Genomic DNA, 14,975 nt, shown 5'->3' with positions numbered 1-14,975 from the left:
TCCAGCCRTAAGTACTCAGAGTCTAAAATTTGGGACCAGCTAAGTACTGGCATCTGACAGCTGAGAATAAGGTGCTGTTTCTCAAATCTCTTCTCAGGTGGCTCATCCCTCTGTCAAACAGAATAACAGAGCATGAGGAAGAGGCTGGCTTGGTCCTCAAAGCACATAGTAGTTTCAAGACCTTTGAGTTTCAAGCCTGGGAGCCCTGGAGGAGGGCATTTAGTCATAGGAACAAGAGGAAAGTGAAGGAACAGGCTGCCCACTCAGGCTGTTGAGTCTCCATCACTGGAGACATTCTGGATAGGGTCCTGGGCAATCTGCTCTATGTGACCCTGCAGGAAGAAGCAGGTTGGACTAGATGATCTCCAGAGGTCTCTTCCAATCTCAACCATTCTGTGAGGCCTGGAAGGGTTCAAGTACCTGCCTTTGAACAGCCCTATTACGCAGAGATAACCCAAGTACTCAGCAGTGGAAGTGATGTGATTCTGATGGTTTCACAGCAAGAGGAAATAGTTACGTATTTTACTTTTTTATACTGTGTCAAGCACAGCCTTTAAGTTTTTATGGCCTAACTTTGGAGGCTGTTTTGGAATATCCTTCTAATACGGATAGAAAAGATGCTTTCTCAAAAAAAAAAAAAAAAAAAAATCATTCTGTTGCTACATGTCTGTCTCTCTCTCCAACACCAAGGGGAGAGCTAGAGCTTTCCAGAGGAAGATCAGAATATTCTCCCTCAAATCTGTTCTGAAAAAATATTGCATCATTTTGCCTGAAACTTGAGCAAATAAAGAGAATTGGCTGGAAGCTGACACCTCGTTTATAGAGTTTCAGTGTGAGTARTTACTGTCTAATATAAGTAACAAAAAATGGTCCTGTATAAAGCAGCATCCAGCAACCTAAATAACTAGATATTGCTACTAGCCTTACCTATAATAATTCACAGAGTTTATCAATAACTAACATATAGAATAATGCCAGTAATTAACAGCATTTGTCAGCATTTACATTGGTATTGTAACAATTTCCATACGAAACATAGGATACATATGTCTCATGGAAGATACAGGCAATTAAGAGAAAATCAAGCAAAACATTAAGTGTATCTATAAAGCGAAGCTGCAGTCCTTACACATCCGCAGAGTGTTTCATTAATTTTAACTTTTATTAAAAGAAAAATTGAAACAGAGAAATAAATAGAAAACTAGAGAGAGAATAAATCGGAGGATTAAAATTAAAATGCTATTACTCTTCGCCTTGCAGTGAACCTATCCACAGGACTTGTTGGTGAAGCAATACTTTGGGCAGATACTGTGCAGAAAGCAGGAAACACTGGAAGGGAAGGAGCAGGAAAAACTCTCGTGTAGTGGTTTATCTTGTCTCCAGAATACTTCAGAGAAGAACTGTGTAACATAGATATAGAAAGTAAATCTTTTCTTCTAATCTCACTTCTAAATCACTCCAGTGAATTTAAAGCATAAAGTAGTTAGAAAACACACTCTTTTCTAGAACATTTTCTCATATTTCCGTCAGTTGGTCAAAAAGAAGGTACAAATGCCCCAAAAGAAAAGAAAATCCTGTCAACAACTTCCTGGGGCAGGATGTTACTTTGCTTTAAGTATTTTTCCTTTTTAACTTGCTTAATAACAGTTTTTTTTCCTACCTAGGTGTATTTGTGCTGTTGTACATCAGTAACAAGTTCCGAACGTATCCCTTCACCTTCAAGGACCAGCTCATTATTTCCTACAGTGGCCTTCGAGGAGCCAGTAGCTTCTCTCTCGCRTTCTTGCTTCCAGCGAATCTCTTCCCTAGAAAAAAATTGTTCATTACTGCTACACTTGTAGTTACATACTTTACTGTGTTCATCCAGGTGAGTGGATTCCTTAATAAATTATTTGTTTATAACAGAAATGACTGAAAGCTTTATAGTGAAGATTGCACTGGAATTTATTCTTAAACTAGGACAAACTACTGTATTTTATGGCCAGATTTAGCGCTGCACTGTATAATATACCTTTTGAGTGTTTTTTAGGTAGGTGTTACTGAATAACTTTTTCAGAAGAACTGTTGAAAACTCAAGTCTTATAAAGCATTCAGGGAAAAGGGTCCACTGTATCCAAAATCTTTTCTTTTCACTGCACATGCACTTCCTAATGCTTCCAAAATAAGAAGCATTTTAACCTGACACTTCAACACAGGCAGAGCTCTTTCCTTACTAGCGTCATATCTAAAACTGAGCAGAAAATAGTAATTCTGTCTTATATAGGATTTTGAACTTTTGACTTCATTTGTCTTGGGACCAGACTGGAACATTTTGAAAGCCTTCTTTGTAAAAGAATATTAAAGAAAAATATAGAGAACAAATTAGATTTGTAAGAGTAGATGTCTAGTGTGACTTCAAATGCTCTGGGTTATTCTACTCGGCTTACCCTGCTGTACCAGGAGGAACTGAATTTTTCTGGACAACTTGCATCACATTTTCTCTATTTTTCTATACAAACATCTCAGATAGGCTAGGGTGTCAATGGGACTCTATACAGTTGTGGTTAAGCACTCAGATTCCACTCAAAATGGTTCAGATAAACAATTTTGTTTCTATTTGCACTTTTTAAATGCTAGATTCTGCAGTAATGCAACATAGAATTGGCAGCAGCTAAAAATGGTTTCAAAATGAAAAAATAAAATGTTTCATTCTGAAAATGYTGAAGTAAGAGGTTTCAAGATTGTAAGAATCCCTTAAAGATACATTTTTCTTTCAAATGAGTGTTGTTTTGGTGAAAGTTATCAATGGGTTAGTTACTTTACATAGTWAACACACGTTGATAAATGCAATTTTGATTAGAAAACCTGATGCATACTTTTCAAAAGTTTTTGGTTTTTAGTCCTCTTCTGTAGCTTTCCCCACAGGTGACAGATCATTCTTCTAAGACATAGCTTTCCTGACTGCCTAAAATGAAATTCTTTTGCTTTCTTTCTGTTTTTTTTCCTAAAGGACAATTAACATTTCCACCCATTTTTCCAAATATAGGGAATCACAATTGGTCCATTGGTCAGATATCTAGATGTTAAAAAGACCAATAAAAAGGAGTCCATCAATGAAGAAATTCATGTGCGAGTAAGTTTTTGGTGTCAGTAGCTAGTGTTCTAGAAAAAAGAGGAGAAAAGGTGTCAGTTCCAATGTAGCTAGGTAGAGCGAGACATTCGGTAGCACTGGCAGTTGGTGGATTTAGACAACAAATACTTTCAAGACTATTTGGAGGAAATCTTAAGCATGATATTCTAGAATATGATATCTCATTTGTATTCATAGATTGTCATATTATGATAGTGTACCATAACTGTTGTGGCATAGCAGAGCTTAGCAGGGTGGGAGCTGTTCTATTTTTAAAAGCTCTAGAATAGACCATTTTCCAAAGACTTGAGTGATGCAACAACAATAGGGTGTTAGATTCTAGCCCTTATATCTGGATACTTGTGACCACGTCATCACAGAAACACAGAACCTTGAAAGAAGAGCTTACAAAACACATTCATCATCCTTCCCAGCTGTATTTGTCAACTTCCCTTGTTGTTGTCCCTTGACTGGTTCTAGCCACATTGAAACCCGAAAAGCCTTAAATCAGGCATTATAACCAGAGTGAGCTGAACCACTGGCCTGCAAATTTAGTTTCAAGTTCTTCCGAGAAATTATCTTTGTCTCTCTCTCAAACATTTGCTTTAACTTTTCAAATTACCAATACGTAAAATAACAGAATAACAGTCAAACTGACTTAGCAGTACTCTAAATATATATATATATTAAATTGTTTCATTGCCATTACAGGAAATATTTGAAACAGTCAGAAATATTGCACCTTAAAAGTAAGCAAATGCAGAGACTTTAGAAAAATCAGGGCATCTCAAATGRTTTGAATTTCATTTTAAATTAATTCTTGCTATTTCAACCTTTATACTTTGTTTTGAAAGGAATTTATGTTTAAAAACATCATGCCCAACAATATGCATGTAACAACTGGGCAAGCTGTTTCAATAACTCTGGAAACACACAAGAGAAGACTGAAAATACTGGTTATCAATGATAAACTGACTAGTCTCACGRCAATGTTCAAAATCTCTGGGGCATGTGGAGGTCAAGGCAAGGATCAAGGAGTGAGGTACCTGGTCATGTGTCCCTCCCCTTTCAGGGAGGTGGCACATAGGRAGAGGAAATTTGGCTGACAGAAGCAAGAACTTAATTTTTGGTCTCTGCAAACAGAAAACAAAAAGTGAGATATTTGCTTGAATTTGTAGAGAACTGTAGATGTTTTCAGAATTAACTCCCTTGCCATCTCTTTTAAAAATCTYAAAATCTTGTTAACAGTTGCATATTTGTGGTGATGTTACTTTCTCATAATGGCCACTCAAAACCTTTCCATGTTTGTTTCTGTAGTTGATGGATCACTTGAAGGCCGGTATTGAAGACATATGTGGGCATTGGAGTCACTATCAACTGAGAGATAAGTAAGCATCTCCTATTGCAGCCTACTATAACAAAATAAGCTATCTATGATGTAAAATGTAATAGGTAAATAGAATAGGAAATATATCTTGTGCTCCATAAGGCTAACATAGCATGCAGTATTGAAGACGTGTCTTATCTCTTTTTAAAAAGTAAACTCCTGAGCAACCATTATCTCTTGGGAGTGCAGTGCCCGTACATTGTTTGCTAAGTTGCTTCCGCACAAACAAGGAGAAAGTAGGCCTTCTGAAAGAAAAACATAACACATAAATGCATGCTGCAGGCATGTAAACAGCCTGTAAACATAGCTTTGACATAAATCTTAGATTGCCAATGCTCCTTTAGGTTCAGATTTAGAATGGAAGCTATGTAAGGAAGGAGTGCTTCATTTTCCTTCATTGTAAGTCACCACGGCAAAAATGATCCCCTGTTGGTAAGTATAGATTAAATAGTAATTGTCCTTACAAATCTTTGCATTCAGTCATAGTTAAAATAATACTGAAGTGAATGGCTGGATTTAAATATCCATCAGCCTAAGCAAATATGACTTTTAATATGGTATTCATTCAGGAACTGTACAGGACTAGTGTTATGTCTTCTGCAAGCTTGATGAGGTGATTTTGTGAAGCTCTATGTATCTTCCAGGCATTGTCCAGGACAGACTTGGTGTTCTGAGTTGCTGTTTGCTTTGCACCTTTTTCCATAAGGGTGCTCAGTGAACATTTGGCCACCATCTTGGCATTTGAAGGCAGTATATGAGGATACAATGATCTTCCTTTTCCACAAGCACCATATTCTGATGCCGTGGGATAGAAGTAGTCCTTCAGACTACACCAAGACTTCCRTGCAGGAGCACTTTGGCTCACCCCTTGGCATTGGACCTCAGTGATCCAGTGAAGGGATACTGTGTGGCAGCTCCCTTTTTGCCTGGGTTTTTCCCTGTGGAAATCAGAATTTAGGAATGGGAAGAAAGTGACTGTTTTGCATCCAGTCTTGTCACAATAGAGAGCAAAGCTGTAGCAAGGGCACATATCTGGACCCAAAAGCTGAATGTTCTTTAGGCTCTTGCAGAGTGGACATAGCTTTAAGGCATCCACGTGGCCACACAACTGTCTACACAGTGAATAAGCTCACCAAATTCTTCTTGGAGCAGTGATTTCAATCACATAGCTGCATTCTATGTTTCAAAGAGATAAAACACATTATTTCACCTTATCTCACATCTACATACAGCTATAATAAGAGAATTTTGTCTAAATCAGTCATAAATGTAGTATTTCAGTTCAGGTGCAGATTAAAAGACCATACTGTGTATAAAAATATTTAATGTAGGAAGGCTGTTCTAAAAGCTACTCCCCATTCATTTCTATGTTATTTTAAAGATGTTCGGTATATGTATTTTGAAATGAATTTTATAAGTGAAATGACACTTGAAGTAGCTTCCTGCTACCTAGAAAAACATAAAGAGCTCTGCTTCGAGTGGGAACACATTTGGGTACCTCTCTATGCTATTAGAGTAAGTATAGAAACAAGCCTTTGTTAAGAAAAAGTGTATAAACTCTGTAATGCTTTTTCTAACATTGTGGACCACATTACCTTGCTGTGGTAAACTGCTCCTTTGGAAGAAACTTCTAAGATGATCTGCTGTTGTTCTGCTAATTGTCTGCCTGAAAACACATACCTATTTCAAAACACACACATACATTCGCATTCAAATTATGTCACACATTAGTGATATTTTATAAACCGCAGCGTGCATGCACATAGTACTTTGAGGTCCATTCAAATTTTCTGTTATTCAGAATACAAAGAAATATATTTTCTCCACTCTAATTGTCAGGATTCAAAATTATCAGCAACATAATGGGTCCAAACTACTGTAACTACYGGGCCGTTTAGAACATTATTGGTGGCTGGCTGAATAAGCCAGGATTACTGTAAGTGCAGCTGCTGCTGTTATGCCCTATTAGAATACAACACTTGTACAAAAGCATGGAGACTGGCCATATTCTTTTCTTATAAATGAGGTAGTGTTATCTGAAAACACACTCTCAGCCCTCTATTTTGCTCTGATTGCAGCTTGTTTCTGTCTTTTGTCTAGTGGGCTTTACAATCTGTGTGGACCAGTAGACCATACCAAATGTCCTCCTAAAGGTTTCTGTTTACTAGGCCTTCTGGAGTTCAGAGGTGTCTCCAATTTGGAATCAGTTTWCACTGCTGAATTATGTATGTGTGCATTTGAATGAAGATGAGCTTATTMAACAGGTATAAAAACACATTTCTTCTTTACTCTTTGGTTTTAATGTCTCCTTTGCAGATTTAAAAAGTTTGACAATAAGTATCTGAAGAAAATCTTAATTCGGGAACACCAGACCAAATCCAGCATTGTGTCATTGTACAAGAAGCTGGAAATAAAACTGGCCATTGAGATGGCTGAAAGTGGCATGATAAGTTCAACAGCATCTGCTGTTTCTTCACAGTGAGTATTAGCCTCTGCAGAGCACAGTAGGGTACAGGAGGGAAGGAAACAAAAATGAGGAAACATCTGAGGGATTTTATGACTTCAGTAGAGACACAACAAATCTAGAGGGTTATGAGGAGTTGTTATTTTGTGCTGGCACTTTGGTACTTATCATATGTTTACTTTGAATCTTTGTTCACCGAATGATAATTAAAAAATGTGACATTTTCATTAAGTTTCTCTTCAATAATGGGCAGTGCTAAAGTGGAATCATGAGTCCATCCCAGAATCTACTCTGGCTGCTTTGTGTCACAGCAGTGATTCAAGTCTCCCGTTCTCCTCACTTCTCTAGCCAGTGGATTTTGCTTGTCACTGCTAGGTGCTTAAAGAACTACACAGAGGTTTAGAATAAAGGTCTTTGGTCCTGACTCCATTATTCCAATTAGAAATCTGGGGTCTTAATATCTGAGTTGATATATGCTTTGGATGGTTTTCCTTCCAGAGTTTTGCAATTTCATTTTGCAGTTCCTCAATCTGTTTTCTTACACTTAGGTTTTCACATCTAACTTTGGCCAGAACTCAGGTGCAGAGAAAATGGATAAAAAGACAGAAGGAGTTAATAGAAAGAACTTTCTGAAACAGACCCTAGATGTTCAGTGTTGGAAATAAGGAAGACTTCACATCAGCATAGTTGCCTACTTTTCAGAGTAGTGTGAGACAAATGTTAGTTCTCCAAAGGTATATGTCTGTGAATGATGCCTGGTAGCCAGGTGGCCTCTGATGGAGTTGTCCGACACACAGTGGGTCTCCTCCAGCTGTCCCCTCTCTCTTGGGCTTGCTCCCCTCTACGTCTTGTCCCCCAGCGGGAGCACTAYCTATTCAATTCTTATGGAGAGATGAAGCTTGCTTATAGATGTGCATAGGTAATGTCCTAAAAAGTAATGCAGCTTGGTGTTAGACAGAGCTAGGGAGGAAACTGGTGGGATCTCCAAAGACATCACTGAGGGAACTGCCCTGTAAAAGAGGATTCTGTAAAAAATCATCACTCTTTCACACTGTAACTGCCCTGCACCTATTTATTTCCACCTGCAACACATTGGCTGGAGGTTGTATACTGCCATATGCCTAGCTATAGGGAGGCAATTTGGCATTTACCTCCCACAGACTCTTTCCTGGGCTCCTGCCAGCTGATGTTGCTGCTGCTGCTCTGCTGCTGCAGGCCTTCAGCCTCTTTATTTTGAGGCAGCCTCTGGCAGGGCTCAGCATATTTTCTCTCTTTGATAGTCCTCTCTCCCCATATTAGAAAGTTTAAAAGATCACATCTCAAAAAGAAATAATGACTGGATATTAAATTAAAATCTCTCTTGAAGCTGTTTGTCTCCATCATGACAAGACTCACTGGCTTGTTGGAGACTAACACTAGCATGCAGTGTAAGACCTAGCATTTTCTTTCTAAATCACTCTTTGCTGAATGGGATGATATTAAAAATGATTGTGTGTTTGTCAGGCTTCCTTCTGCTGTATTCGCCTAACTGATCTGAGCCAAGTACAAATGTACCAGGTTGGTAGAAAATCTGTGACAAATAAACCACTTTCCTCTTCTTTTCCTGAAAGAGATATGGAGAAAAAAGACAAATTGCTTTAATACAATTCAGAAAGTCTCTCCTGAGCTGAGAATTTAGGTTGAAAAAATATTCTAAGTAAACAATGACATGATGGAGTGAGTTTTGCCAGCTGTACTCAGGTTGTAATTAAATTTTGCTGTGCATCAGCCTCTGATGTGCTCTAATACTAAGGAGAGAACCTTTCCAAAAAAAAAAAAAAAAAAAAAAAAAAAGACACCTTAAAATACAAAGTACACCCTGTGGCTCAGAAATGTCCCGACCTTTGGAGGCTGTGAGAGTGACTTAGGAAAATACATATTTTCCTAATTCTGTTCTTAAGTAGGTGTCCATGGTTGAACACTATCAGAGCCAGGATAATGAGCTGGTTGTATCTTCGATCTGAGTCAATGCAGTGGTTCTAAATCTCCACTCCCTTGAGCTACCAAGTGAGCCTGCTTAAGAGTGAAAGGTTTCAAAATGGAAGAATATATAAACAACTTTATGGCTTTCATTGAGATAGGTTGTATCTAAAGTTACTGTCCTGAGTGAGGCTACAAAAATGTGGCCATGAACAAGCAATCCTTAAAAGTTCAGATTTGAGATCAAAATCCGATGTATTTTATTTAAAACTATATTTACAGTGCCATTTTACTGAGAATATTTTTTCATCAGCACTTCTGATCAATTCTACAGCCTTTAAGGACTAGTAAAGAAATATTCTATGCCAGTCAAGGCAGATCTCAATTGCTCTGGATTCAATCTGTAATCTGAAATTCAATTCATGTTGGTGAGATTCCTGCAGGTGAAATGAGTATTGAATGTGCATTAAACATTTCCAATGTGGATTGGAGAAATTTGTCCATGGACTGTGCAACAAAGAATCTACATCTGAATGAAAATAGAGCAGTTAGTTATAACAGTTTGGAGAATACAAGCCTTAGRAATAAGTATTTCAAAGGCAAAAGCACAGTCAAGCAGATATTGTAAAAACTGTGTTTGTATTTTGGGAACTATACCTTAGAAATGCCCATTAGAGAGAGAGAGAGGCTGATTTGACCATGAGCTTACTTAATGATGGCTTCATATTGCTGCAGTACTGACTTTGGTAAGAGTAAATCTTAGAATATATCAGTACAGAAAAGATCAGAATCAAATACAGTGTTGTTATTGATGATGATACAGTTGTGCAAGGGCTACATCTGATGAAAGTTACTTCCTTCATAGGACTAGTGAAGATTAGTGGAGAGTTGGTAAAGTTCAAAATTTGAAATATTTTATATAAAAAGTAACCTTACAAGGTTTTCATAAGGAATTGTATTTCCACACTGTATGTTAACTATATCTAAGTCTTAAAAAGAAAGAGATATTGTCATGGTACTCCCTACAGAGAGATAGTCAGTTATCATAGCATATTATCAGCTCAGTATTTTCTTTGCAAATATATTTCTCACGCTGTGCTTTGTACTTAACATTCAGGAAGTTTCAATAAGAACAAAAGAATGGTGTCAGCAAGGATTGCTTTATGGGTTTGGTAACATATCATTTTTTTTTTTCTTTTTTGGAAAAGCTTTTTTTTTTAATGTGTTGTATGTTGTAAATGTAAAAGCAACATTTTTATTACCATATCTGTGTATCAGTTAGGTAGGTTAATATCTAATCCCATGAAAATAATATATATTCTTTTTATGCTTCAGAAAAATGCAGATTATCTTCATAGAATCATAGAATGAGTAAGGTTGGAAGGGACCTCTGGAGATCATCTAGTCCAACCTCCCTGCTCAGCAGGGTCACCTAGAACAGGTCAGACAGCGCTGCATCCAGGCGGGACTTGAATAGCTCCAGAGAAGGAGACTCCACTACCTCTCTGGGCAACCTGTGCCAGTGCTCCGTCACTCTCACAGKGAAGAAATTCCCCCTCACGGTCAGGTAGAACTTCCTGTGCTTCAGTTTCTGCCCATTGCCTCTTGTCCTGTCACATGGGACAACTGAAAAGAGTTTGTCCCYRTCCYCTTGACACCCTCCCTTYAGGTSCTTRTACACATTGATAAGATCCCCCCTCAGTCTTTTCCCAGATCTCATAGCTGTTCCTCATAGGGCAGATGCTCCAGCCCTCTGATCATCTTTGTAGCCCTATGCTGGACTCTCTCCAGTAGCTCCATGTCTCTCTTGTCCTGGGGAGCCCAGAACTGGGTTCAGTACTCGAGATGAGGCCTCCCCAGGGCTGAGGACAGGGGCAGGATCACCTCCCTCCACCTGCTGGCAACACTCTTCCCAGTGCACCCCAGGAGACCGTTGGCTTTCTTGGCCACACGGGCACATTGCCGTCTCATGGTCAACTTGTCATCCACCAGCACTCCCAGGTCTTTCTSTGCAGAGCTGCTCTCCAGAAGGTCAGYCCCCACCTTGTACTGGTGCATGGAGTTATTTTTCCCTAGGTGCAGAACCCTGCRCTYGCCCTTGTTGAACCTCATGAGGTTCCTCTCTGCCCAGATCTCCAGCCTGTCCAGGTCTCTCTGAATGGCAGCACAGCCCTCAGGTGTGTCAGCCACTCCTCCCAGCTTGGCATCATCTGCAAACTTGCTGAGGATGTGCTCCATCCCCTCATCCAGGTCATTGATGAAGAAGTTGAACAGGATGGGACCCAGGACTGAGCCCTGGGGGACGCCACTAGCCACAGGCCTCCAGGAACTCTGTGCCACCGATAACAACCCTCTGAGCTCTGCTTTTCAACCAGTTCTCAATCCTCCTCACTGTCCACTCGTCTAACCCACACTTCCTCAGCTTATCCAGGAGGATGTTATSGGAGACGGTGTCAAAAGCCTTGYTGAAGTCAAGGTACACAAYGTCCACTGCTCTCYCCTCATCTACCCAGCCAGTCSTTCCATCAGAGAAGGCTATCAGGTTGCTTAAGCAGGATTTCCCCTTGGTGAGGCCATGCTGGCTACTCCTGATCACCTTCTTTTCCTCCATACGTCTGGAGACGACATCCAGGATGAACTGTTCCATCACCTTTCCAGGGATGGAGGTGAGGCTGAYTGGCCTGTAGTTTCCTGGGTCCTCCTTCTTGCCCTTTTTGAAGACTGCAGTGACACTGGCTTTCTTCTAGTCCTCGGGCACCTCTCCAGTTCTCCCGGGCCTTTCAAAGATGATGGAGAGCGGTCTGGCAACAACATCYGCCAGCTCCCTCAGTACCCGTGGGTGCATCCCATCTGGGCCAATTGATTTGTGGATGTCAGGCTTGCCCAGAAGGTCTCTAATCCTTTCCTCCTCAATCAAACGAAAGTCTTCCCTTCTCTTGGACTTTCTCCCTCACATCCAGGCTGCAGGATTCCTGGGKGCTGCCCTTAGCAGTGAAGACTGAAGCAAAGAAGGCCTTCAGTAATTCTGCCTTCTCTGTATCCCTTGTCACCAGGGCCCCCGCCCCATTCAGTAGCAGGCCCACATTTTCCCTAGTCCTCCTCTTGCTGTTGATGTATTTGAAGAAGCCCTTCCTGTTGTCCTTAACATCCCTTGCCAGACTCAGTTCCAACAGGGCCTTAGCCTTCCTCGCAGCATCTCTACATACTACATCTCACACTATCTGTTCTGCTTCTACTTCAGCTGAGCTGAAACTCAAGGAATTTCATTAAACTCACTTTAAGAGCTAAACAATAAGCATTAAATGAATTAGAACTGGCCGCTTCTCCTCTATAGGTATATGGAATTGTCAGGTCTGCAGCTGGGAAAGTAAAAAGATGACCTGATATCTTGTAGATGTTCTGCTCACCCCTTTGGCTCAGATGGAGGAAGCTGTCTCTTCAGTCTGCTGAATATCACTTCATCTCATTGCAACAGTCTGCTTATGGGTCTCTCACATCCCAGGGGTATGCTTAACCCTATTCTAGCACTAATGCTATCTTCTAGCCTGCTAGTGCTATCCCTTAACCTATCGTCATGCTCACTCTCTCTTTCTTCTTACTTTATGTAAAATTTGGCAGATTTCAGTTTTGTTCTGATAGAGAATGAAAACACATTCAGAAACCTTGAAGTATTTCAGGAATGAAAATTCTTGAATTCCAGGGATCTTGGACAGGGCCAGCCTACCAATGTTCACTATCTGGTTGATGGTAAGAGCCGGTAGAATGTAGACTGCAAGCTGTACGTGATTGTCTTACAAGTTTTAAAGATGATCTTGTTAGATTACAGCATAAAATAGTGGTAATCTTGTTAAATAAACTGTAATTGTGAAATTCCATTTTTTTCTATGTTTACAGCATAATCATAGTTTAGTATGAATCTACTTTCCTTTGCTATTAAAAGATTTTTTTTTTAATTTAAGAGGCATAAACAATGAATTTATACAAAGCTTTGGCATTACTGTACAGTGATAATAATCCATTCTGTAATCACATAATTTACAGACATTACTTTAAGGACACCACTTAGCTGAGAAGAAAGATTGACAATTACAGTAAAAAAGAAAAAGAGAAAAGAAAGCAAAATAGAGAATGGAAAAAACCAACAAGATGAACTCTGACTGTGATTCATCCTGCATGATCATTATCTATTTCCCCATTCTCTTCTTGGGAATTTAACTGAACACTAACTCTCATGCAGGTTCACTTATACAGCAGATCTAGTTAACATTTCACAGCAGCCTTCATCAATTGTTTTGTTAGTGAAAGGGCCAGGCAGTTACAAATGACTGTGGACTTCTTGTCCTAGTTTGAAAAAAATTCTAAGATTACTATCTGTTAGGTAATCCTTTCATTTAAATGAAGAACTAGACTCAGTTCCAAGGAAACTCTCTATATATTCACTTCTGCACAGAGCAGGTCTCCTGGACAGTAACGTTCCAGTCATTGTTAGTGAGGACATAGTTTATTTATTAAGGATGTTCTTCTCTTTCACAAATAATTCAAAAACAGTAAGACAGTAAGGCCCAGCCTGTTAGACCTTGCTGGAGAACATATTCAAGCAAGGGAGGAAACTTGCAATGCGTTCCTGAACGTACAGATGTTTCTTGCCTAGTCTAATTCTTAAAACTGAATTTCCTTATGGAGCTCTTTAAAAGAAAGAATGATTTCTGCTGTGAGCTGTATGATGGCTTAGAGCCCTTTCTGACTAGCCAGTATGATAAAACCCGGGAAAGGGCAAAAAAGGTCTGACGGTTTTCATTCAGCTTTGGATGATTTCAGGCTGTCACTGGTCAGTGAAAGTCTCTTCATATCCTTCTGCCCTAGAATAAAAAGCAGACCATATGTCATTTGGTAGGAAGAGTGTTTAAGCAACTTGTTAATATCGTATTAAATCTTCTCTTTTATTTACAGGAGCTGCAGAAATCGGCGAGTACATAGGCTCTCCCCTGCAGAGGTGGAGTCCATGAGAGATGTCCTGGCACATAATCTCTACCAAGTGCGGCAGAGGGTGTGTAAGCAACTTTCATGCTATCACTCTGTATTTATAGACTGAAAGCTCCTGTTTGCCCTCCTTCACATCATAGCAACGGCYGACGGTAGCAACAGGCCGATGGGAGTCATGCCGATGGGAAATGTGGGCTCCGGGCCCACAGCCCTTCCAACCCAGGRGACACTCAGGGGAGGACCTGTGGTTCTGAGTTCACTCCTTGATGAAGAACAGGCAAGCAGGGTTTTCCTTCAGCTTTTCACCCTGACAGCAGAGGGAAAAGACAGGAAAATCCAGGTCTGAGCTCTAGAGGTCAGGCTTCCCTCACTGTATGGCTGCCTGTGACTCAGAAATGGCCCTTCACAGGCTGCCAGACACCCCTGGCTTAGTTCGACTTTCCAGGTCCTCTCCCTCTAGGCACACACAGCTTGTGACCTCTTTCTGCAGGAGCTGATGGGTAGGGTATTCCTATGGCAACTCWGGTGATCCAGCTGATATGGTGGTTAATACTGGTATTTGCTGGAACAGGCACGGGAACATTTCTAAAGCAAACCATCCGTAGAGGACATTTAAGACTGCGACCTGTGTAATCTCGGTGAAAGGGCTGGCTGGAAGCAGGGTGGCTGGGAGGCTCCAGGCAGTGAGACTGGCCGGCATGGCAATGGGCTGGTGTGACCTGGCCTCTCGGGGACCTGGAGTCTGAGGGAGACGACCTGAGAAGTGTAGGAAGCTGGATGGGTCACATATGTGTAGCATTTGCAGTGCAAGTGGGCTCGAATTTCATTGAGACAGACGGACATAGTCATCAGAGACAGTAGGCTGGCTGGCAGATGGCCACTAACAGTGAAACTTTTCTGTGGAAGTGGCAGGCCTGGTGGCGGTAAACCTTGCATAGCCCAAAGTCTGCTGAGAGTCAGGCTGGTGAATTCTCGTTCTCTGTGGGAGCTGCAGTTTATATTCCTCCACCACAGGAGGAGAAAGGAAAAGAAAATCCCCTTCTTCTAGAGCTTCATTTTACAGGCTTTTTTTT

At 40.4% G+C, this 14,975-nt stretch overlaps 1 protein-coding gene across 1 annotated transcript in view; it reads left to right on the top strand.

Annotated features, from left to right (window-relative positions):
* Positions 1 to 14,975, top strand: part of SLC9A4 (solute carrier family 9 member A4) — a 34,812-nt gene that overhangs the window by 12,843 nt on the left and 6,994 nt on the right. The window contains exons 5-9 of the mRNA XM_085320774.1: positions 1,665 to 1,867; positions 3,026 to 3,112; positions 4,427 to 4,497; positions 6,813 to 6,974; positions 13,870 to 13,966. Coding sequence (XP_085176900.1) covers positions 1,665 to 1,867; positions 3,026 to 3,112; positions 4,427 to 4,497; positions 6,813 to 6,974; positions 13,870 to 13,966 — 620 coding nt within the window. The remainder of the gene's footprint in view (positions 1 to 1,664; positions 1,868 to 3,025; positions 3,113 to 4,426; positions 4,498 to 6,812; positions 6,975 to 13,869; positions 13,967 to 14,975) is intronic.

The sequence above is a fragment of the Rhea americana genome, unplaced genomic scaffold (assembly GCF_003343005.1).
Source record: "Rhea americana isolate MKP2758 unplaced genomic scaffold, rheAme1 scaffold_66, whole genome shotgun sequence".
In the NCBI taxonomy this organism is placed as follows: domain Eukaryota; kingdom Metazoa; phylum Chordata; class Aves; order Rheiformes; family Rheidae; genus Rhea; species Rhea americana.
This window is presented reverse-complemented; position numbering and strand designations above follow the sequence as displayed.